Here is a 24,605-nt window from a genome sequence, read left to right on the forward strand (position 1 = left end):
CAAAAAAAGAATAGATAAAAAAAAAAAAAAAGAAGGGATTGTTCTCTTCCTTTATATAACTCACTCTGAATCTGGTCAGTTCATTCTACAATTAGCCCCACCAACAAGGGACAAACTGACAATCAGGAACAAACAAACAAACAACCACTACACCCCCATAATTGCAAGATTAGCCACTAGATTACAAGTTTCCAGACACTTAAAGTGCCCCCAAAAGGGCAAAAAAAAAAGAAAAAGAAATAGTAATTCCTAAACTAAAGCCCCACCACACCATCTTTCTCAACTCTCAAGTCTTTAGTGAGTGAAAAGACATTACCACCCTTTTACCAGCATTAAACCATGTTTGACTCCTCTTTTCTCTCACACTCGCACTCATCAGCCTATCTGTCTCCCTCTAAAAATCTCTGCTAAATTTTGGCAGTTACCTTTTATATTTTTCTCTCCTCAATAAAAAAAAAAAAAAAAAAACTTTAGCACCAATCGCTCGGGTGCTACAAACTACGGCATTATTTGGTAAGCAAGTTTTTGGTTAAATTTATCTGTTATAAATTTTTTAATAATTTTAACTACAGTAATCTTCATTTTTTAAAAATATTCAAAAATTTATATATTTTAAAATTATTTTTTTTGTAATTTCTATAATAATTTATAATTAAATTTTAAACAAATAATCAAAAATATCACTTACCAAACAGGCCTGCGACTACAACAACAACCAGGAGAAGTATACCACCACCAATAACAACAACATTTTGCTAGACACAAGAATCACCATCATCTCTACTTCCTCGAGCCCCAAGCCCCCCTCAACCTTCCTACCTTCTCCCTTGATTCTCTCTCTCTATTTTTATCTCTTTCTCAAGCGTTTTTAACCAATTAGATTACTTTTTAGGGATAATTGCAAAAACCTCTCTTGAGATTTCTAACATTTGCACTGACCTCCCCTGTAGTTTGAAAAATTACACTGACCTTCCTGAGATTACTAATCCTTTGCAAATTTAGTCCAAACGATTAAAATATTATTTTAGGGAGTGAAATTAGAATTTTGTACCAGATTTGCCCTTTGTGCTACATATCCAATGAATGACAAAGTACTATAAATCAATTAATAATTAATAAATTTTAAGGAGTATAATTTATGGACAAACACGCGTTACTCATTTAAAGTACCAACTCTTTACGAGTATTTTACTTTCAAATATTTAATTTATGATAAATATATCAATGTTTGTAAGTAAAATTCAAAAATTTTTATAGTAATGTTCTTGCAAAAAGGAAATCGATAAGTTATTTATTTAATATAAATTAAATATTTTTTTAAAAATAAATGGCCCATAAAGTATTAATTTTTTATGACTTTCATCAATTACACGAATAAAGTATTCGCTCTTTATGTGTATTTTATTTTGAATCATTTAATTTATGTTAAATACAAATGTTTGTAACTAAAATTGAAAAAGTGTTATATTAATATTTTTACGGAAGAGAGATTGGTGGGTTTTGTATTTAAAAAAAATTAAATATTTGAAAGTAAATATAAATATGTATTTGAGCGTAAATATTTTTATTAAATTAAATGTTTGAAAGTAAAATACCCTTAAAGAACCGGTACTTTAAATAGTTACCGACTCTTTATAGGCAAACACGTATTACTCATTTAAAGCACCGGTTTTTTACGGATATTTTACTTTCAAACATTTAATTTATGATAAATATATCAATGTTTATTAGTAAAATTCAAAAAGTGTTAAAGTAATATTCTTGTAAAAAGGAAATCGGTAGGTTATTTATTTAATATAAATTAAATATATATTTTTTAAAATGACCATAAAGTATTAATTCTTTGTGACTTTCATCCATTACATAAGTAAAGTATTGGCTCTTTATGGGTATTTTATTCTGAATCATTTAATTTATGTTAAATACATAAATGTTTGTAACTAAAATTGAAAAAGTGTTATATTAATATTTTTACGGAAGAGAGATTGGTAGTTTTTGTATTTAACAAAAATTAAATATTTGAAAGTAAATACAATTATGTATTTGAGCATAAATATTTGTATTAAATTAAATGTTTAAAAGTAAAATACCCATAAAGAGTCGGTACTTTAAATAGGTAATGCATATTTGTCTATAAACTATACTCCTTAAAGTTTATTAATTGTTAATTGATTTGTAGTATTTTATCATTCATTGAACATGTAGTACAAAGGACAAATTTAGTAAAAAATTATAATTTCACTTCCTAAAACAATATTTTAATCGTTTGGAATGAATTTGCAAAGGATTAGTAACCTCAGGGGAGGTCAGTGTAATTTTTCAAACTATAAGGAAGGTCAGTGCAAATATTAGAAACCTCAGGGGAGGTTTCTGCAATTATCCCTTATACTTTTTATTACCAGAAAATTCCCAGTGTCTAAGCCTTCATCTATAATAGTGCTAGGAACTTCTTCAACAGTATCCCTTTGTTTATCATAATTTTTTTATATCTGCAGAACAAAAGTTGAAATGAGAAGATGAAATTGGTAGTAAAAGAAAATATCCCCTCCTTCCCTTCCTGTTTGTTGTGACTAGCGACAGGTCCCTCTCTTTCTCTGACTGTGAGACCACCTCCTTTTTTTTTTTTTTTGTGCAGAATCTCTGTTTTTGTGCGTGTCTGTGTGTGATATGTAATGCATGTGTGTGTGTGTGAGACTAGTGACCAGTGCCCGCCTCCCTCGTTTACAGAAGAAAAAACCCAACTTTTTCCTCCCTCCTCTCCCCGGTCTGAAATGGCTCAATGTGGGCTGATCTGCGACCATGTTCAAGAACCTATTTTTTTGGCCGGAACCATCTTTCGACTTCCAGATGGAAAGCGGGCAGGTCTAAACCTTCCCTGAAAGGCAAACTTTTTTCCCCTTATTTCGCTGAAAATCCAAAGTTTTTCGACCCACATTGCTCCAAGACTCCACCTTTTCTTTACCGTCTTTTAGATATACCCATTTCCCCGATATTTTCTCGTAAACAGGAGAGAAATGGGGTGTGTGGCTTCCAGGTTAGAAGAGGAAGAGGAAGTAGTGTCCATATGCAGAGATAGAAAGCACCAGCTGAAGTTGGCTGTAGAGAGAAGATATGCTCTGGCAGATGCACATTATAGATACTGTCAAGCACTCTATGGTGTCTCAGCAGCTATTAGGCTCTTTGTTGCTCGCCATTCTTCTCCTGCTTCTCCATTTATGATCACTTTTCCACCTCCTACTCCACCTTCTCCTCCCCCAGAAAATGTGGTCTCCAACCCCCTGTTCCTTCAGCAAACACCATCGGAACCAACCAAGGAAGCTCTTACCTGTGAGTCCTGCGAGTCTTCAACTGCATCAGACTCTTCAGAGGAGGAAATAGAAGAAAGAGTGGAGAAAGAAGAACCGCCCTCTTGTGGGTATTTTTACATGGAAATGCCTCAATCAATGCCCTCTCCACATAGAGATTTTGGTTGGGATTTTTTTAACCCTTTTACTAGCGTTAGGCCAGAGATAATAAATGGGTATAATCGGATATCTGAGGAGGATTTGAGGGTTGTTAGGGAGCGAGAAGGAATTCCCGAATTGGAAGAAGAAGGGGAAAGATTTGAGGAAGAAAGTAATGCAGTAGTGGTAGAAGAGAAATTGGGTGGGCGGCATCATGAGGAAAGCAGCAGGGTTGAGGTTGCCAAGGCAGTGAATGATAGTAATGTGAGCCAGGTGGAGCAAAAGGGCTTAACTGTCATTGACACGCCTGTGAGAGGGAGAGAGTTGTTGGAAGCTCTTCAGGATATTGAAGACCATTTTATCAGAGCTTACGATTCTGGCAAGGAATTGTCTAGAATGTTAGAGGTCAATAGGGTCCAGCTGCAATCTAACTTGGAGGAGATAAAAGGTATAAACTATTTCTTCCGTCCTTCTTTTCAACCAACTAAATTATAGGCGCATGTGTCCTGTGTGCTGTTTTCGATTGTAATGATGTGTTAGCCGTCAACTTTCGTTTACTTGGTTAACATACTACAAGCATATCGTTACATTTTTCTTGAATTTTTGCTTCAGAGACTTGGAGATGATAAGGTGGTATGACCTCCAAGTCCTAATGTGCTGCTGTAAATTTTTTCTCTCCTACGGTCCTACCTTGGAAAGTTACATTTGGCTTCAGAGTGCTTTAGTCGTGTTTATCACTACGTATTGTTCTTTCTGTATGTCTGGTGGGTTCTACATTGTCTACCTTTAAGTAAGTGTGTAGCATGCTTCTGTTAACCTTTACAAATACCCTGCATCACCTTTGCGCCTTTATATTTTGACAGCAAAAGAACTTGTAATAGTTCACAGTGACATTTTTATGGGGCACATTCACTCTCTTCTATCGCAACCCAGTATAGATTGCATGTCTTTTGCAAGTATCATCCGTGTTACGGAAATGTACTTTAAAAGATAAATAACAATGAAAGATAAATAACCCAGTGAGATTGTTACAGAAATGTCCTTTACTTGCTATGGAAATGGCAATTAATTTCAGATGTTGAAGTACTGAATTCTTTTCTGATAAGGCTGAGTTCATGTATGGCATGATGAGTTTGCTTTTTCAGTTTTTTTTTTGGCATTTTTTTCATTCATTTCTGATTTGCATATTTAAAGATTGCAACTTTTACTTCCAGTTGCCAATGATGCAATCGTACTAAAGCAAATCTTGATTCATTTCTTGTGTGGATCAGAGAACTCAACAAAATTGATCCAGGCTATAACTTGGCGATCCACTTCTTCTCGTTCTTCATCATGTAAGAGTCTTGTAGCGTCGAGTTCCAAAAACTGTTTGACATGGACTGAATTCAAGAATGATCTTTTTGATGATTATGGAGGAATGGATTCTGGAAGCCATTCGCTGACATTGGGAAGGATATATGCTTGGGAGAAGAAGCTCTATGAAGAAGTTAAGGTAGATGATATAGTTCTTGCCATAACTTTCGTCCTTGTTCTCTTCCCATTTAGTTTATGGCATTTGACCTGAAATTTGTTTGCCCTCAGGCTGGGGACAACACTAGGCAACTATATGAGAGGAAATGCAATCAACTAAGAAACCAAGATGCCAGAGGAGTTGAAGGGGCCACTGTAGATAAAACAAGAGCAGCAGTGAAAGATTTGTATAGCAGGATCCTTGTTGCAATTCGAAGTGCTGAAACCATATCCCAAAGAATTGAGAAACTCAGGGACGAGGAGCTCCAGCCCCAAATTATGGAACTGCTTCAAGGGTAAGGAGGTATTCTGGAGTGAAAGAAGGAAGATTACCTGATACGCTTACTAATATTGTCACCTGGTTTGCTGAAAGTGTTTTACTTTGCTGCAGCATGATGAGGTGCTGGAAAACCATGTTGGAATCCCATGAAATCCAGAATAAGATCATGTTTGAAGTGAAAACTTTCACATGTCCTACATTTGGAAAGTTCTGCAATGATTCTCACCGGCTTTCAACTCTGCAGCTTGGTGCTGAGCTTCGGAATTGGCGGACATGCTTTACCGAATATGTTGCATCCCAGAAGGCATACGTTGAAGCACTGCATGGCTGGATTTCAAAGTTTATTGTCCCTGAAGTTGAATTCTATTCGAGAAGCAGAATTTCTGCTCCACCATGTCGAGAAAATGGACCACCTCTTCTTACCATTTGCCGTGATTGGTTAGCTTCCCTGGACAAATTGCCTGACAAGGATGTTGGCTCTGCCTTAAGAAGCTGTGAAAAGGATATTAGAGCTCTGTGGGTTCAGCAGGGAGAGGAACAGCAACAGAAAAGGAAAGTTGATAGCCTGTCTAAAGAACTAGATAGAAAGATTCTTGTATTTCAGAAGGCTGAGAATAAATTTCATGAATTAAAGTCAACAGATCATAAATTGGATCTGGAGAGTGATCGTGGGGCTGAGTGCTTTAAAGAGAGGAAGGATTTATTGGACAACTTCAGGGGAAAAGTTGACATGGAAAAGGAAAACCACCAGAACTGCATGCAAGAAACTCAAAGGATAACGTTGAATGGATTTCAGACAGGTTTTGGCAGAGTGTTCGAGTCTATGACAGAGTTTTCCAAGATTACATTGAAAATGTTTAATGATCTATCAAGCAGCAGTCACGATGCTGAGAAATTCGGCAGCGTGTCGTATTCCAAAGGCTCCCAACTTGAAGATGGCAAAAGGTGACCTCGCAAAATGAAGTGGAGATGCTGTGACTGACATGGCTCGGGCTTTCTTCTTATTCTTTTTCCCCGTTCCTTTCATTTTGAATTCTTTTAGGCTGAACGCCCGATTGAAGGGTATTGTACACTGGGAATGCGTCTAAGCAGCTCGCTGAGATGCTCTTAGTTGTGTTTGTACTCGGAAGTAGGGGGCACTGGGAGTTTCCCTCCTGCCTTGTAGATGTTCTGTTGCCAAAGTTTGTAGCCTATTTCCTCATTCTCACATCTCTATGGGCGAAAAATCCATGTAAGCTGGGAGATTGGGTGGGCAGCCCATGTGCCTACATGTTCCCGCAACTTTGGAGGATTGGAGTATGTGGTCGAATTTGTAAAATAGTCTCATTTTACCAAGGGTAAGAAGATGGTTAAGAATTGAATATATCCCCATATTAGTTATAGTTTACTTTTGATATTCATCGGTATTCCCAGCTGTGTTTGTCACTTGAGATCTTCGGTGACATGTTTTCTATGCCAATTCAATGCCACCAATAATGTTGCGCCAAGTGTCATGTTATTATTTACACTTTAATTTTCTAATAATTTAACTTGACTTGATTTAACATAAGTGTATATAATAACATGACACTTGGCGTAACATTATTGGTGACATTGAGTTTGGCATAGAAAACATGTCACCGAGAATTCCAAGTAGGAAATGGTACCTACGTACGATGCAAGAATAGGAGGCGCAGTATAGCAAATATATAGACTTGACTAGATTAAAGGGGTGCTCGGACATCTCTTTTTTAGAATTTTTTCATTACAGGTGGGATTCGAATCCTTGACTAACAATCTAAAAAGAGATATTAAAGGGGTGCTCGGACATCTCTTTTAGAATTTTTTCATTGCAGGCGAGATTCGAATCTTTGACTTGCAGTCTAAAGAGAGATTTAGTCCATTTTTTATAGTACTGAGTTTTGGTTCAGTGGTTTGGTCACCAGTATTGACTATAGGAGCTATTATTTGACAATTGTAATAACATGTATGGGTCATGGTCTAGAGGCGTTTATTTCATGTGAGGCCCTGATGAAATCTAAAGAAAGCGTTGGGATATTCAGTGCCATTATCAGTGTCAATCTCCATGCGAGGATAAAGGAAATTTAAATTAAATCAAACCAATTAGAATTATTAAAAAAATTAAAGAGCACACAATAACTTAAATAAAAAAAAAATTTGGGATAAATATTGAAGTAGTCTCGCTTATCGCGTGAGGGTAAAGGAAATTTAAGTTAAATAAAACCAATTTGAGTTATTACAAAAAAAAAAAAAAATTAAAGAACACATGACAACTAAAATAAATAGGAAACTCGATATAAGTATAGAAGTGACATCGAGAATTTCATGCGCTAAAGAAAGGTGTTATTGATGATTGCATCTCGTTATTTGGCTATATTTTCAGCCCTAGATCTTAAAAGCACGAGGAGGCATGAATGTTACACTCCATAATTTTTTTTTTCCCTTTTAATGCAAACTATAAAATTTTATTGATGAAGCAATGAAATTATACCAAAAAGTCAAGAAAACCTGCTGAGAAACACACTACTAGTTTCAATTGGAAGAAAGTGATCAGAAATAAAACTCAAGCAGTACCAACCAAAGAAAAGGGTAAACTCAGTCACAAAACTGAGTCTCAATCTGCCTATGGCCTGAAGACCCCAGCCCAGCAACCGCCCACAGCTTAGATAGAGTCTGTGGTCTGAGTGTCCCAACCAGCAACAGCGCCTCAAATAGGGTCCAAAATAGCAGCCACGGTTGCCCGCTCCATGAACAGGAACTTGCTGGCACAAGGCAGGAGAATCTTAGATGGTTTTCGCAAAAAAATTTCGTGAAACATTCTCACGATATATTTTTCAATCATTTTTTTTTTCTCATATGCATCCTATTATATCATTTACTAATATATTTCAAAAAAGAAAAAAACTGACATATTACATTGGGAGTCCGGCATCAGGTTTCTACATGTACCAAATGCGTCTTTTCCTTGAGAGCTGAGGGGCCATAGTGCTAAACTGTTTGGAAGAGGTCACAAAAACGCAAAAACAGCAGCATGCAGACAGTAATATTTGTTTATAACTACTTTATTCTCTACCGTTTTTACCGTAGCACTTTTTACAATAATATTTGTTTGGATTGTAAGTTATTTGAGATATTTTTACTGTAGCACTTTTTGTGATGTGATGTATGTGAGATAAAAAGGTAATCGGGAAGATAAAAAGGTAATCGGGAAGATAAAAAGGTATATTGAAAATTATAATGATAATGTAAGCAAATAAAATTGGAGAAATAATGCTCAATCCAAACAAACCTCAGAAATGGTTATTATTCTGAGTAATACATTTCCGCACTACTTTCATTAATATTTCATTTCATACAGATATAATAATGTAACTTCTTATACTACTATGTTTTAAGACTCAGACAGGGTAATGACTCAGCCAAATTTACAGGTCAGGGGTCAATGGATTAGATTGGGGTTGAACCTGTTTAAGAATCGAATGACATGATCATGATGGCATAAATATGTATTAAATATATATAACGTTAAATGCTATAAAGAGTACATACGCTTTGGTATTTTCCTTTTTTCTTACACATTTTCTTCGTATCATACACACCCAAAACAAAACCAACTTTGAAAACTCGAGCACGTATAACCCAACCAATAACCTCACAAATTAGAAATAACACATAGCTTAATGAAATTCAAAAGCATTAAAGTCCGAACCCAATTTGATATTTTCAAATTCTAATTCTATAACTAAATGTGTGAGACTTATTTGAAAACAGACATCAAAATTGATGATGCAACTGACATTAGAAAAAGTTTTAGGAACTTTGATAATAATTTAAAAACTAGTAGGGGAAAAATGAAATGTTCAAAAACTTAAGGTAGCCATCTCTAGTTTCTCACTCTATGCCCTACGTATGCTATCAATATAATTGCGTTCACGTTTCTGCTTATTCCCTCTCTTTTCACTCTTTCGTTTTCTTGCTTTCCTTGTGTCTTTTAATATTTTCTTTCATCAAATCTGTCTTGTAGTTCTGGGTTTTCATCTTTGATCCTCTTTTCTATATTTATCAAACAAAAACATGAAAACTTATTAATTTCGTTCTCTTCTATCCATTTGCATTTCTCTTTTTCTTCTCTTATTTTGCTTCTTGATCTTAGATCTGCAAAATTTCCTTCTTCATCTTAGATTTGTGTTATTACTTTTTTAGATCTATAAATGGCAGCAAGTCCACTGTTATAGATTTGCTTGAAAAGCAGGGAAAGAAAGGTTGATTCTTCTTCTTCGTCTTCTTCTTCTTTTTTTTGGGAAAATAAGTTGCAAAACTTTAGGAAACCAAAATTCGGGTCTTCAAAATCCCGGGTTTTCTCGGTTCAACCCGGTTGTTAACCGGATTTGACCGAGTCTTTCGTCAGCCAGCCAGTTTTCTAGCTAAGCTTGGCCTGGATGCCTAACCGGTTTCTGGTTCAATCGGTTGAATCGATCGATTCATTCCGAGTTTGAAAACCATGTCTGACTCCTTTTCTTCCCGTTGTGTTGCAATGGAACCCCTTTTATCACTTTAATAATAATAATGATAAATAATAATGAGAGAAATAGAAAAAGAAAATAGGGTAGAGTAGCTTAATTGAGGTTTCCTTTCTCTTCAATTGATACTCTAGTACCACTTCATACTTTTGTTGACTTTTTTTTTTTGCTTTTCTTGTTTCTTTTCGGTGCTAATTTCCACAGGCAAGAATTTTTAGCAGCAGATAGGTAGTTACAGACAGGGGTGTAAACGAATCGAGCTGCTTGCGAGCGGCTCGATTCAAATTTGAGTTGATCGAGTTAAAATCGAGTTTGAACTCAAAACATTAACCGAGTTTCGTTAGCTCGCGATTTCGAATATACATATATATAAATATTTTTTTATTTTTATTTTAATAGTAAAATTATATGAATATTTTTAATATTTTATTATTTATTAAAAAATTATTTTATTTATTTTTTAAAAGAATAAAATAATTTTTTTTTTATTTTTTTCGAGTTCGAGCTTAAAAATTGTCAAGCTCGACGAGTTTGAGTTCGATGAAATTAAGTCAAGGTTCGACTTGATTAGATCAAAACTCGACTCGACTCGACTCGTTTGCAGCCTTAGATACAGGCATGATCCTTGGCCTGGCACCATTTTCATATCAGGCAATGAACAGGTTAACCAACTTAACCATCCATCATCCATCTAATTAAGTTGGCCAATCCTTGATTGCATTCATGGCATGGCTTGTTTGGTGATTCCATCTCCTTTTTTGCTCATTATTCATCCTGATTCCTAAATGATCAACCCAAAAACAAAAAAGAAAGAACGCCACCACGATTCTTAATATATTCTCCAAATAATGAAACTCGACCGCATTCTGTGCTCCCTTGCTTCCTGCGCGCATATAGGAAAGATGGGAATTATAAGTGATAGCTGCATCCATGCAAAGCCAACAGTCAAAGCTCAATAAAGATCTGCAGACCCTGAAAAACAAGCTAATTCACTTCGTTAATAACCAAGCCATTTGGCTTTTCCGCGACATCTTATGTAAGGTACCGAACAGGATGGCGAACTCTCTTGACGCCTCCCATAATCCATATCTACTGCAGCGTGAGCACAACTATGGCAGAGATGGCAGTAAGTTTGCACCAGAGGCACAAATGCTATACGTCCCCAACAATCTATTCAAAAATAAATGTTCAATTTGTACACGGTGTGGGTGATACGTATTCTAGACATGCATACAGGAAGAGAGACCGAGAAGAGATTAAGCTCGGCACTTCTAGTTATTATGCAGCCCAAGACTTGTCCTATCTCAAGTACAAGGAAACCAAAAACTGAGAGAGAAGCACAAATTCGCTCACAACAGTGGCAGGAGAATGTATGCCCAGGAAGGGGACAATGTCGACTTGCAACCAGTTCTCAACTGTTGAGCCAACCACGGCACCGGCCACCAGCCCTCCAATTGTAAACAGAGTAGCCTTCCCTGCAGGCAAAACCAATTACCTCCAATTTTTATGTTTGGGCGCATCACTTCCACAAAACATTCAAAACAAGCCAAATCTTAAGGTTTAAAGCATTATCTACAGCATCCTGATAAGTAATTGAAATAAAATCATCTGAATCGATGATTAGTGCTTCGTTGAAATGCACGCTTATAGTATGCCAACCAACAAAAGGTGATTTTAAAAACGATGGCCAAAGACCCCATATAGATAGCTTGCCGCTTATGTTGCAAAACAAACTGGCCACAGCAAACACACATCCTCAATATTTGCTAAACGTATACAGCAACATTTGAATGCAAATGGCCAGTTTGCATTTAATTGGAGGCTATTGAAATCTCCTCTCCTTTTATTCCATTGTCCATATACAGCCTCAGACACAGAACTGCAGTTTCTTACTGCAGGTTACATCAACATTTTCACATTGAAAATCATATTGTTCCTTGTATACCTCTAGTTACATATAATGAACATTAAACAGTTTGTGCCCAATGCATAAGCACTAGATTTTCTTTTCTATAAAGTAAATTATCGTTGTATGAGCTCAAATCACACATGATACAGTTTTGGCAATACATGCCAAAAAGAAGAGAGCCAAATAGAAGCATGTTCTGGGACTGAAGTTTGCAATAGAGATGGTCAAAGGTGCAGCCTTTGAAACCAGTGCCAGGATTGATGTATTTTGTGATTATCCACATACCAAAATGTGTGTAATGGTAATACTAAATGGACAAATCAAAATAAAAGCATCCATAAAAATTCTCAATATGAACATATACTCACCTATTTTGACATTTTTCTTTGTTATGAAGTATAAGGATGCCCCAAAACTCGATGCTAGAATAAGTCCAGGGACATCAGCTCCAGCATATGGTGCTGCAGATGATGAGGCTCCATTTACATAGGTTAAGACCATTAAAGCTCCATACACTCCTGCTTGTATGCCTAAATCTCCAGTTGAAGGCGCTTCAACAGAGACCGAATTTTTCAGCCACTGGGGCATTGGTCCCAGCTTAGGAGCACTTACAGGCTTAACATCAGCATAGCGGATGCTGCTGCTTACAACTTTTCCCGCTCTTCGCTGTGATAAACTCTGCATTAGCAGCATATCATATGCAGCCTCTACCTGGGAAACAATGACCTTATTACTCCAAAAAGGCTATTAACCCACACACAAAAAAAAAAAAAAGATGAACACATTAAATATATTCTGAAACCAAGCAAATCCTCTGCTTACGGTGATAATTAACTAAAGGACAGGTAACAATGTATAGACACCAACCTAGTATTTTACCGAAAATGCAAGACCAGCATTAAGATTGTTTTTGGTCCATCATTAACTTATGCTTATTATTCAAAGCAGGAGAGAGACACGCAGAGAGAGAAAGATAGAGAGAGAGAACTACTCCTTTCTAACAATTCAACTATAGGAAAAAAATGCACTCATTGATATTTCATTGTAATTGACGAAACAGCTCGTGATACTAATGTTAATGGGTCCAATAGGTTAACTCAATGTAAAAAGGCCGAACCCTAACCCATTAGCTTCTAGTTGTTCCAAAAAATATCCAGCCTTGTGGAATAGGAGAATCAAATAACATCACCAATCCTTCACCACTTGCCCTGTGTGAAAACAAGTAAGAATACAGGCACTCATGCAGGCTACAAGTAGTCAGATCTCAGGGAGCAGAAACTCAGGTATAAACTTAAAAATTGCTTTCAGTTCAGACTGCAATAAAGTGTTTCAGCCTGTGAACAGTAATATTGGTAACTAAGTTCGTTTTATCACCTTCATATTCCTATTTTATGCTGTAAGTTTTCATGGTAGTAATAGACCAGGAATAAACTGCTGTTATCACCACGCGAGATGGGCAAGCATGCCAGAAAGGATCAAGCAAAAGAAACCTTCTGGTAGCTCATCCACTCTACCATCTTACCCACCCATGTTTCCTTCCTAGAACCAAAGGCTAACACCTTACTGGTGAGGAGGGAGGTGGAAGAAGAAGAGACAGCCAAAGCAAAATTGTAAGAAGATCAAAGTCCAACATCCTTATTGTCATTTTTTCTAGGCCTTTGAGCATTCAACAAAAAATATACGACTTCACAACAAAACTCTTGCCAGGATTGCAAGGGATGCACGCCATCCGATTGCTAAAAGAGTATAAATGAAGTGAAATTGCTACATCCTCCAAAGCAACAACGTCTTCAGCAGATTCTGGCACTGGCATACAACTAGACATGTTCTACATATATATAGAAACTAAAATTGCAGACTTCATCGTTAGGAATTTTTTTTTAAGCTTCCTGATATTTATATTGATAAACTTTTAGCTGGGAAAAGTTACTGGTTGCTATCCGAATTGGGTCCCAAACAACTACAGAAATAAATATTTTATTCCCTGAGAATTACTTCTATTACCGGCAAAAAGAGTGCCGGATTTTCTATACTACTCCTTCAAGCTACATAGCCAGTCCACTTAAAATCATCAGAGACAGAGCCAAGCCCCATCAGAACTCAAAAATACAACACCACAATCCACGTAGAAAATCAGCAGGCTAATGAACCAGCAATCAAGAAGTGAAGCATTACAAGCTACTAAAAGCAACAACACGAAGAGAAAAAGATCCTAACTTTCAAGGCAAAAAGAAAACCTCTTTTTTTTCCTCGCCTTCCAGAAAATGAAATACTCATATTCATCCCACTAAAGCATATCTAGGAAATCCAATGCAACCAGTACATAATAATTCAACAAAAATAGTCGACCAAAGACCAAAATGAAGAACCTTGGCAATAGTTGCTTTGTCATCATTGGAAGAGGCAAGAATCGAATTCTTGGCTCGGACAATATCCTCAAAAGAAGCTCCTTCCGAGATGCCCAAAACTTTCAAGGCATTCTCCAGGGACATCTCGAAAGGAGCTGAGTCGTCGGCTCTGGAGCCAGCTTGCGGAGCTGCAGCTAGCAAGCGGCGAGTAAGGGAGAAGAGCGCAGACCATCTTGGGCGATCATGGTTCCTGGGGCCAACATGGGCTGAGCTGAGGTGGGGTCTAGGCCGGGCTGGGCCCGCCGGATTACGACCAATGATCGTACGGTCTGGCCGGACCGAGAGAGTTAAGGCCACCATGTAGAGGTCTATAGTACTCGCTTGTAATATTCTTGCTCGTGCAGAGAAATTAGTAAGTCGATTTCAGCAGTAGAACTCAGTCTTGAGTGCTTATCTTTTCCCCCGGAGGGAAGGGGAGGCGGATTTGTGCAAATCAAAGAGAATTTTGTGGGTGTTGTGTGTTGAATTGGTGCATCCTCTGCTGGAGTAGTGTAGAAGGAAGGGGGACTGAGTCTGAGGTGGGATGCGTTTGGAATTTGGATTCGCCTGTGTTTAGCCAATTTTTGTGGACCATTAGATGTTTGCTTCTTCGAGTCCATAATTCAATTCAAGAATTGCTTTGTGATGTTTTTGTCTCCATTTTACATGGAAACATTTCATTTTTTAAAGTAACATCTACCACAAATAATGGAAAAAAGAAAGAAAGTAATTTTTAAAAGAAATGTCACATTTTTTTTTGTAATAAAAGTATATATATACATATTAAGCGGATTGTAGAACTCCTTCATTTTTTTTATATTACAAATAGAATGAAATCAGAACGTCAATCAAATGCTATATAGAGAAAAGTTGTTAATTCAGTTAATGAAAAAGAGAAAAAAAAAAAAAAAGAGAAGAGTTTCTTGTAAGAAAATAAAATGCTCTACCAAGCGATTGATTTGTGGCCAGGACAGAGGTGCAGAAGAAGAAGAGGCGGTTGAATACCGTTAGCCTTTTGCAGATTAGAGGAATTAGAAGAAAGAAAAGATGTTGGGGGGTAGCTGGAGGTTCTCCTTCACAATCACAATCGCACCACCTTGTTTCTCAAATAAGCGTAAATATAGTGCTGCTGCTACTACCACCACCACTAGTGGATATGGATTTTACTGCAGAGCCCTGGAGGATCAACAGCAGACTCAGCTCACTTCTACTACCCTCAGTGGAAGTCAGAACAAGAAAAAAGTAGTGATCGTGGGTTCTGGCTGGGCTGGTCTGGCCGCTGCTCACCACCTCTGCAAACAGGTTCCCGGCACAACTATCATTACTGCCAAACTAACCATCTATGTCTGAAGTTCATGATGCTTCATGATTCGATTTCAGGCGTTGGATGTGACGGTTCTTGAAGGTGGCTACGAATTTGGGCCCAAAAATAGAACTCTTGCTCCAGATGATGTTGGCATTCGAGGTGAGATTATTATCCTCTAACTTCTCCACTCCTTTAAAATTTTACTGCGCCAGAGACATCGTTTTCTTCAGTTTACTTTCTTGTGAGATATTGGTAGCCCACTAAAGAGGAAAGATTCTTTATTCATATCAAACATGGCAGTTTTAGGCTTTTTACCTATGTCAATGATGGTGGTCTAATCAATGGGAGAATTAAGTTATTAAGACAGCAAAGTTTCTACTACCCTTTACCAAATAGGTCTCTCCTGCATGTTTATGTATCGTGCAATTTCTTCATTGCTTCCAGGCTTCTGGTATCCCTACAAAAAAATTTTTAATCTAGTTGATGAGCTGGATATTAAGCCTTTCACGAAGTGGACGACCTCCGCAGTATATTCTGGAGACGGATTGGAGGTAACTATTATTGCCAGTATTTTCTTTGTTTTCAGCTTGCAATACAGCAGAAACTTGCTCTAAAACATAGAATATGTCACAGAATGTATTGCTTTACCCTTGTTTTATCATCTTTGGTCATTGTCTCAACGATGTTTAAGCCATTTCTCTGCACTATATGAGCTATTATTTCAATGAGATAGAGGATGAGTTCTTCAATGAGCATTCCTTGCATGTCTCATATTGCTCCAAACTTAAGCTGCTTTGAATGCTTTTTGCTGCCATTCTTCAGGTCAAATTTCCTCTATTTCAAGAGGTACCTCAACTGCCAACGCCATTTGGGACATTGTTATATACTCAGGTTTGTCTTCAATTATTATGGACATCTTTATTTCAAGAATAAAATCGATTCCAAAGGTAATTCAATTTTGTAGCTTGCTCGACTGTCAATGGTGGACATGTTGACATCTCTTCCTCTAATGGCTGCTGGTATGTTCTCTTCAGGTGTCTTGTCTTAATTTGAAAAAGCATCTTAATGAGCCGCGACTACCTTCTCTACAGATGAGAAAACATTTATCTTGTATTTGCAGTGATTGATTTCGACAACACTGACGCTGCCTGGGAAAAGTATGACCCAAGTAAGTAGTACACTCTGTACCTCACGGACTTTATGCCTCTAAAAGATGGAGTTTTTCGGTAAGATTAGAACATTGTTACACTTCCTCATATATAGATTGGAACTTTTAGTTACTGCAAGGGAGCTCTTTCGACAATTTGGCTGCTCAGAGAGGCTGTATCGCTATGTGCTTGATCCACTGCTACAAGTGGGATTGTTTGCTCCTGCAGAGCGATGTAGTGCTGCAGCGACTCTGGAAATACTTTACTATTTTGTCCTTGCTCAGCAGGTTTCACGGGTTTTTTTTTTTTTTTAATCATTGAATTCCATACATTACTGGATTATGCTGTGTCATGCCTACAGTTCTAGATGCTATTATCGTATTTTAGATGCTCCTAACTGTAGATGTTGTATTATCGATTTTCTCAATAACTATTTCCTCATGTATCATGCTTCCGAACTTGATATAATATGTCTCAAAGAACAGTAAGAGAGTACTTGTAGATATCTGGAAATTACATCTTGTGAATTTGGACTGCAAAAAGATGCTTGACAAGTTCATTTGTTTCATAGAATGATCTGCTGCAATCTTTGCTTAATGAAACTGTCAGCAGGTACAAAATTCTGTTGGAAATTCACCAATCAAAAGGGAATCAACAACATTCTGGAGCTAAAATATATAACATGCATTTTACTTCTGCAATCTTTTTGTCTTCTTGTTTTCTTATTTACTTCTTCCTCAAGTGATCTTAGCATTTTACTTTTGCTTTGTTGCTGCAGAGACATTTTGACTTGGTATTGTGTCGAGGGACAGTCAAGGATAAGATTTTTCGTCCATGGATGGATTCACTTAAATCCCAAGGCTGTAAATTCCTAACAGGAAGAAAGGTTACGGATATAACTATTGATGAAGAGACAGGTTGCATATCTGAGGTCGTTTGTGGGAAAGAAAGTTTGAAAGCTGATGCTGTAATTTTTGCTATTGGAATCTCCACTATGCAGGAAATAATTGAAAACAGGCACGTATCATGATATAAGTTCATTATTATTGACATTCTAAAAATAGAAGGGTTAACAACCCTAAAAGTGCTACTCTATTACTGTTCCATCGACTGCGACCATTTTGGCTGCTGTTAAGTCTTGAGTTTTAAGCTTAATAGTCCATAAGACAAAGAATAAAAAGTTTTGGAAATGAAATATTCCCCAGAGGTTCTTTATGTTAAATAAAGCAACGTACAACTGCAAGACATCTTGAAAGAGAAGAATTCTTCTTACTTCAGTTGGCTTCTCTTTTCCAATACTAGTGCAGCATTATGTACAAGGGAAGAGTTTCTGAAAGTTTTAAACTTGGACAGCATTGATCTCCTCACTGTGAAGCTGCAATTGGACAGAAAGGTATATGCAATGAATTTTTCTTAAAACTGTTCATATGATTGGTGTCATATATTCCTGTCGTCTCTTGCTTGTCCTTAGGACATGCAATTGTGATCTTTCATATTCTTTCAGTTTGTATCTGGCGAGAACGTAGTTTAACTGTTGATTGGTAGCTATTGTGGTACTCCAGCATCCCATACTTCATTTAAATCTACACTGTTTACTGACCAATTTATTGCTCTTTTGGATAAACGACTGCAATTTCACATGAATTTGCTGTTGTTTGAAAAGCAATTAACACTGGAAATCCCAACTTCTGGATCATTTCCCTTTATTTTGTTGCTTATTGCCTCTCAATCATTTACAGAGGCACATCATCTTTTCTTTCTTCTTCTTTTGCTCATTCTATCTAATTGAATTTCTGACCATATAAATCATTCAAATCCATTGCACATGCAAAATAGTCCTGTCTGAGTTTATTGTTGTTCATTAATTAGCAGACAGCCATACATTTGTTTCTTAGAAAATTGAGTAAGTTCTAAATGACCAGGTTAGCATACCAAATGCAAGCAATGTGTCCTCCAGATTTGATGATTCAACTGGGTGGACCTTTTTCAACCTGAACATGATTTACGATGAGCATAATGACGATTTAGGAACAGTTGTTCAAGCTGATTTTGTAAGCACGCATAACCCTTTTTCCCTCCTCCGTCTCTCCCTGTGTCGGCTAGCTTCTTGCTCCTTTAGAGACAACAAGTTTCTTAAATTGGTATATGATACGATATGATCGTCTGATCTCTGTTTATGTAATGATGCACAACTGGTGCAGTATCACGCCAATGATCTGTTGCCTCTCAAGGATGAAATAATAGTCAAGAGAGTAATGTCTTGCCTTTCAAAGTGCATTGGCGATTTTGAGAAGGCTGTGGTGGTTGATAAAGATATTGGGCGATTTCCCAAGTACTTGCCACACTTCTTTCCAGGTTGTCCTCTTGCCACTTTCTTTTTGTTCCCAAAGAGTGACATGGTTTTAATTTTCTGCGATGGGTTACATTTATTGTTCTTGTCTTATGGTAGCATTTCAAAGCCAATAAATTCAACCTGCCTTTTGGTTACTATCTTTTTCACTCAGACAAGCTTGCATCTGGGAAACTTCTGCTTGTCAGCAGGGGGAACTACCTGTGAGGTTTTATATGATTAACTGTCTCCACGGATTATCAATTGCCCCAAATCAAATAAAATAGACAAATGGCTACCCCATGAAAATTCTTTATTCACAACATGGAATTTAGCTCAGTATTTTGACTTCTCAATAACTGATCTTGTAATGATTTGGTAGAGTTTTCTTTGCCAATACCACAGGATATTGCCCTCTCATTCTCAACCCCCCCCCCCTCCTCCCTCTCTCTTTCCCCTTGTTCTTGTTGGAAACTTTTCAAAATTTGTATGATGTACATGCATGTAATTAATATATATTCATTAATCTTTGCTACATGTATAGTATTGTGAATGTTTGTAAAATGTACATTCATTTATGAATGTATTCATGTATATGGGAATTCTTGAATGAAAGGATAGATTCATGTTTGATCTAATGATCATGAGATGCATGAATTTGTACACAATACTTTGAATCTATTCATACAAGTGTTTAATGAGTTCTTTTGTTTCCCAAACAATCTTCCTATATAAAGAGGTCAAGTAGAGAGTGGTTTGCAGCAGAAAATCACTCTCCTATTACTGTGTACTCTCTCAAAGCACTCCTTAGTTCACAAAGGGTTTGTCTTACTTTGTGCAAGAGTTTAAGACAAACAAACTTCATCTTATCCTAAAGGATATTTGTCCAAGGTTATTGCACTTTATATCGGACAAATAAAGCCTAAAGGAAAGTGATATCTATCACGATTTGAAGCCAATTCTTGTCACAATATTTGCCAATTCTTTGCATTTTACCCAACAGTTCTTCTTGATTAGGTTCTTACAAGTACATGATGCGTGGTTCTACATCGTTCCCAAATCTGTTCATGGCAGGAGACTGGATCATAAGCCGTCATGGTTCATGGTCACAGGTTTAAGCTCATGAACTGATGTCATTCACTGATTGAAAACTTGCTGGTATGCTTGTGTGATGTTAGGCAGTTCATTCTCTTTTGTGAACTTTGACAGGAGAAATCTTTTGTTACGGGACTCGAGGCAGCTAACAGGGTGGTGGACTATCTTGAGGTGGGAACTTTTGCTAAAATAATACCTGTGGAAGAGGATGAGCCTCACATTCAAGCTTTTCGGAGTCTAAACAGGAACCTTGATGAATTGAGGGGGCAGCTTCCATGGTCAGACTATTTTCTACAATGATGCAGTTCTGTCTTCTGATTGATGCTCAGCAATTGTTGCGCGGTTTCGAATATTCCTTGCTGAACAGTATTAAATAGATGCTCTCAGATCCCAACAATTGTGGTGTGGTGTGGTGTTAGGAGAGGTGGAATTCCATAGAAACAGGAAACAATACAACAGTCTCATATGCTGCCACTTTACCTCTTTGAGCTGTCAAAAATGCGGATCAAGACTGGAAAATGTTCTACTAGTTGCTAGGTGTATCATGAGCTTCACGAGATTAGCAATCTTTTGATGGCGGACTGTAAAAATTGACTTCATCAGCTTGATTCAATTACTGCATTTTGATCCATCTATTGCAGCCATTCACACAGTGACTAAGGCAAATATTACCCTTAACCATCTTTTTACTACATACATAAATCTCGTAAATTTGTAAGCTGGTCTGCATGAATTCTGAACGATAAGAATGGAAAGTGACAAAAATGGGTAGTTCTAATATCATTTTCCAGCTGATTCTCCATCACTGTAACCTTTACAAAAAAGAATTCTTTTAGCCCTTCGTCCACAAGGCGGTAGCTCTCACATATCGAATATTTTTCAAAAAGTAGAAGTTATTGCTTTTCTTTTCCACCATTTTGTGGGCTTACTTCCACAAAAGAGAAATAAGAAGGTGGTGGGCATGGGCTTACCATTTGTGCTCCCTGTCAGGATATAATCGAATCGAGTCGAGTGTAAATATCGTTATACTCGAGTTCGACTCGATAGTACAGAGGTATTGCTCAAATTCGAATAAGCAGCAGAAATGAGTTTGAACTTGAATTCGAAAAATAATTCGAAAACTCAAGATCGATTCAATTGTGCTTAATTTTCTTACGAATATGATCAATCTCTAGTACTAGACTCGACTACAAGAGTAATTTTGGTAATTTATACAACTCTTTAAGTCTAAAAGAGTAAAATTGTAATAACTAAATATATAATTTTTAATTAATTACTTTGTATTCGATAAGACTCAATGAGCCACCAACCTTGAAAAAGCAATACTCATGCTCGAACTCGACTTAAATAATTATCGAACTACTTGCACTCGACGCGCACTTGATTTCGCAAGGAGATCGGTTTGATTACCTTCGGTCCTACATAGCGGTAGGCTTGTCAACGGGTCGGGTCCGGATCGAAATTCATTATTTCGGATCCGACCCATTTACCGGACGAGCCTTCTACACTATGTTTCGGATCCGAATCCGACGAGTCTCGGATCTGGATCGGGTTTATCCAACAAAAATCTATCAAAACTTACAATTTCTAAAAAAAATGAAAAAAATATATTTGTAAACTAATTTCTAACTAATACAAACAAAAAACCAAATAAGAAAATATATCAAATTGATCTTACTCAAATACATCACCCTAATCAAATTATATTGATAAATATGTATATTTTAAATTATTAATCCATTTATATCCCAGTTCCGATCGGATACAGATCGAAATACTATATTTCGTATCTAACCCTTTTTTGTTTGGCAAAATGGATCCGGTCCTACATAGCGGGCGGGGTTCATTTATTTCTTTTTTTTTTTTCCCTGTATTCATTCGTGGCAGGATATGAAATGTTTTGAACTTCAAAACCTTCTCAATTATTTGGGTAAGTAATGGCCCCCTAGCTGCAGCAAGTGGCAACCGGCAATTGGACCGGAGCTATAGCCTACTCCCATGGGTCCGCCGTTCGGGTTCTCGTGGCAATCAATACAACGCGTTCACGATTCTTCCACCACGTTTGGGACCAATTAGTCTATTACTCCTACTACTAGTAGTTGACCACTGGTCCAGAGCCACAATTTTCTCTTATATATGTGATTTTTTTTTTAATCTCTCCCCAGCTCCTAAACCCATGATTTGAACCTTCAATTTGACCGTGAAAAAAATGTTTAATATCAAAGCCTATTTTAGAACAAAATTATTATTCATTAATCAAATTTTCAAAATATTAACTTTTCTAATTTTGAATTTGTGGAGCACCTAATAAGATTAATCTTGTATACATTAACAGTTATGAATATGTGTCACATATATAAGAATTGAAGTTCAAATTCAAAACGGGATCACGTAACATGCATTCATATCAGTTAGTATATACACGGTCTGTGTATATAAAATTAAGCTTACCTAATATTGTAGTGATTCAATTTGCCAATTATTTGATTTATATTTATTTTTATTCCTCGAAACCCTAATATCATTTGATTGACATTTGCTATTGCCCTAAAGATTGTTCCAATTTAGATTCTAGTATAAGAAACAAATGTTGATGAGTGTCTTATAGATAGCTATGTGTGCGCATAGGGATGGCAACGTGGGTGGGGGATGGGCCAGGGGCGGGGGTATACTCCGTCGTCCTGCCACCCGTTTGAAAATATACATATATATGTACATAATTATATATGTATAATGATATTATCAATTATACTATTAATTATACATGTCTATTAATAAAAATTATTAATTATTTATACTAAATTTATTAATACATGTATGTTAAATTTTTAACTACACTTAATACAATAACACTTTTTTCTAAAAAAAATACAATTATAATTTAGTGATTGTATTTGTATCAAAAGTGAAAACTTGATTATTTTAGTTATATTTATTTTATCATATTATATTGTATTCAAATAACCTTTGTTTAATTATTTTTATAAGTTTCAATTGTAAAGTTACAATGAATAATAATTTAGTGATTTGTTGATATTTTAGTACTTAATTATTTGCACAAATTTAATTATAATAAAATTATATAATAAAATTTTTTTAATCTCACAAGTGCCCCTGCGAGGGACGGGGCAGGGGGAATTAAAATGCAATGGGACGGGGATTGGGGGAGGTGTTCCGTGTCCCATTGCCACCCCTATGTGTGCGTGCGTGCGTGCACATTTAATTTTTTGAAGGACGAACAAACCAAAAACGTTAATAAACAGAATATTGTATCAGGAAATGCCAAAAAAGATAGAGTAAATTATATATATATATATTGTCAGTGTATATACTATCAGGGTTGGATGGATGACACATGAGAAAATTTTAAAATTTAAATTCAAATTTGGCACATATGTCATATATCTAATGGTAATAGTATATACACTAATAGTGCATATAAAATTAATCCAAAAAGATATACTATTAAAGGTTATTATCACTTTACCTCCTTAAACTATACCACTACATTAATATACCAAATAATGTTATCTTTTAGTTATTTCACCCCCATAAGTAATTCAACTCAACATGTTAAGAAATTTTGGGCAAAAATACCTTTTTATTCTATAACATTAGTACACTGTTATTATTACTTTATTTCTTTAAATTATAGTGATATAATCGATTTAATTCTTAACATTACTTTATTGACATTTTACTTCATCGATAATCTAGCTACAATGGTAAAACTTTTTTAAATATATTTACCCTTATATATATAATTAAAAATAAAAAATGTAGAATGATTGTTCTTCTTTTTTTTCACTTTAAGAGATCAAAAAATATAAAAATAACAGGATTTTCTCAAATTTCTTTTTTCACCCTTATTAATACTATGAAAGAAAAGGATATAAGAAAGAAGGAGACGGAAAATTAGATTTTGCAAAGAAAAAAAAGTTTAACATTATCGTATTAATTTAAGACTGTTGGAATTAAGATTGAAATCTGGTAGTAAACAGTAAAGTGAAATAATTTTAAAATAATAAAAGTATTTAATTCTTTTTTATTTGTATTTTCAAAAAAAAAAAAAGAATTGAGCTCCCTCTCTCTCTTTCTCTGTCTCTATCTCTCTCCCTCCCTCTCCCTTTCCTCATCCTGATCTTTCTATTTTTTTAATATTAATAAAATTGCCAAGAAGAAAGAAATTAATATTTTGACTTTTTTTCTTGATACTAAAGAGGAGAATAGTCACTCTAAATTTTTTATTGTTCGTTGTACAAAGAGGAGGGTACTTTCTTCTAAATTTTTTTAACTTGTTAAGTTGGTTTAATGGTGGGATAAATTGCCTAAAAAATAATTCTATGGGATAAATTAATAATGAGACTATAGTTTATGAGGGTAAAATGATAATAACTTTAAAGGCTAAACTTATTTTTTTACTTTAATTAACAAACTCCGTTAAATTTGACCGTTAGTCAAAGTGACTAAAAGATAACGTTAATGGGAAAATTGATAGCGACACCGAACGTTAAGGGGTAAAGTGAAAATAACCCTACTATTAATCATTATAATTTCAAAGCTTCATTAACACTTGGACACATATTTTAGATAATATTTAGATAGTTTAATTAATAGTAGTACTCTTCTTGGTTTTTTTTTTTTTAATTAAATTGAGCCAAGTCATGAAACCACTAATT

At 35.9% G+C, this 24,605-nt stretch overlaps 3 protein-coding genes across 3 annotated transcripts; 2 read left to right on the forward strand and 1 right to left on the reverse strand.

Moving 5' to 3' along the window:
• The first annotated feature begins 2,488 nt into the window (after nucleotides 1-2,488).
• Nucleotides 2,489-6,628, forward strand: LOC113708018 (protein ALTERED PHOSPHATE STARVATION RESPONSE 1-like). Its single transcript, XM_027230446.2, has 4 exons — nucleotides 2,489-3,891; nucleotides 4,715-4,935; nucleotides 5,025-5,248; nucleotides 5,344-6,628. The coding sequence occupies exons 1-4, from the start codon at nucleotides 3,015-3,017 to the stop codon at nucleotides 6,179-6,181; spliced, it is 2,160 nt and encodes a 719-aa protein (XP_027086247.1). The 5' UTR covers nucleotides 2,489-3,014; the 3' UTR covers nucleotides 6,182-6,628.
• A 4,255-nt stretch (nucleotides 6,629-10,883) lies between these two features.
• On the reverse strand, nucleotides 10,884-14,594 carry LOC113708479 (protein CHAPERONE-LIKE PROTEIN OF POR1, chloroplastic-like). Its single transcript, XM_072064812.1, has 3 exons — nucleotides 14,031-14,594; nucleotides 12,030-12,372; nucleotides 10,884-11,227 (listed from the first exon to the last, which is right to left on the reverse strand). The coding sequence occupies exons 1-3, from the start codon at nucleotides 14,367-14,369 to the stop codon at nucleotides 11,052-11,054; spliced, it is 858 nt and encodes a 285-aa protein (XP_071920913.1). The 5' UTR covers nucleotides 14,370-14,594; the 3' UTR covers nucleotides 10,884-11,051.
• Nucleotides 14,595-14,950: 356 nt separating this feature from the next.
• Nucleotides 14,951-20,557, forward strand: LOC113708043 (uncharacterized). Its single transcript, XM_072064811.1, has 13 exons — nucleotides 14,951-15,350; nucleotides 15,429-15,513; nucleotides 15,799-15,905; nucleotides 16,177-16,245; nucleotides 16,319-16,373; nucleotides 16,475-16,522; nucleotides 16,632-16,789; nucleotides 17,281-17,519; nucleotides 17,805-17,895; nucleotides 18,425-18,553; nucleotides 18,704-18,857; nucleotides 19,849-19,943; nucleotides 20,041-20,557. Exons 1-13 carry the CDS (start codon nucleotides 15,096-15,098, stop codon nucleotides 20,224-20,226), a joined length of 1,671 nt encoding a protein of 556 aa, XP_071920912.1. The 5' UTR covers nucleotides 14,951-15,095; the 3' UTR covers nucleotides 20,227-20,557.
• The last annotated feature ends 4,048 nt before the right edge of the window (nucleotides 20,558-24,605 follow it).

The sequence above is a fragment of the Coffea arabica genome, chromosome 9c, assembly GCF_036785885.1.
Source record: "Coffea arabica cultivar ET-39 chromosome 9c, Coffea Arabica ET-39 HiFi, whole genome shotgun sequence".
Lineage (NCBI taxonomy): Eukaryota > Viridiplantae > Streptophyta > Magnoliopsida > Gentianales > Rubiaceae > Coffea > Coffea arabica.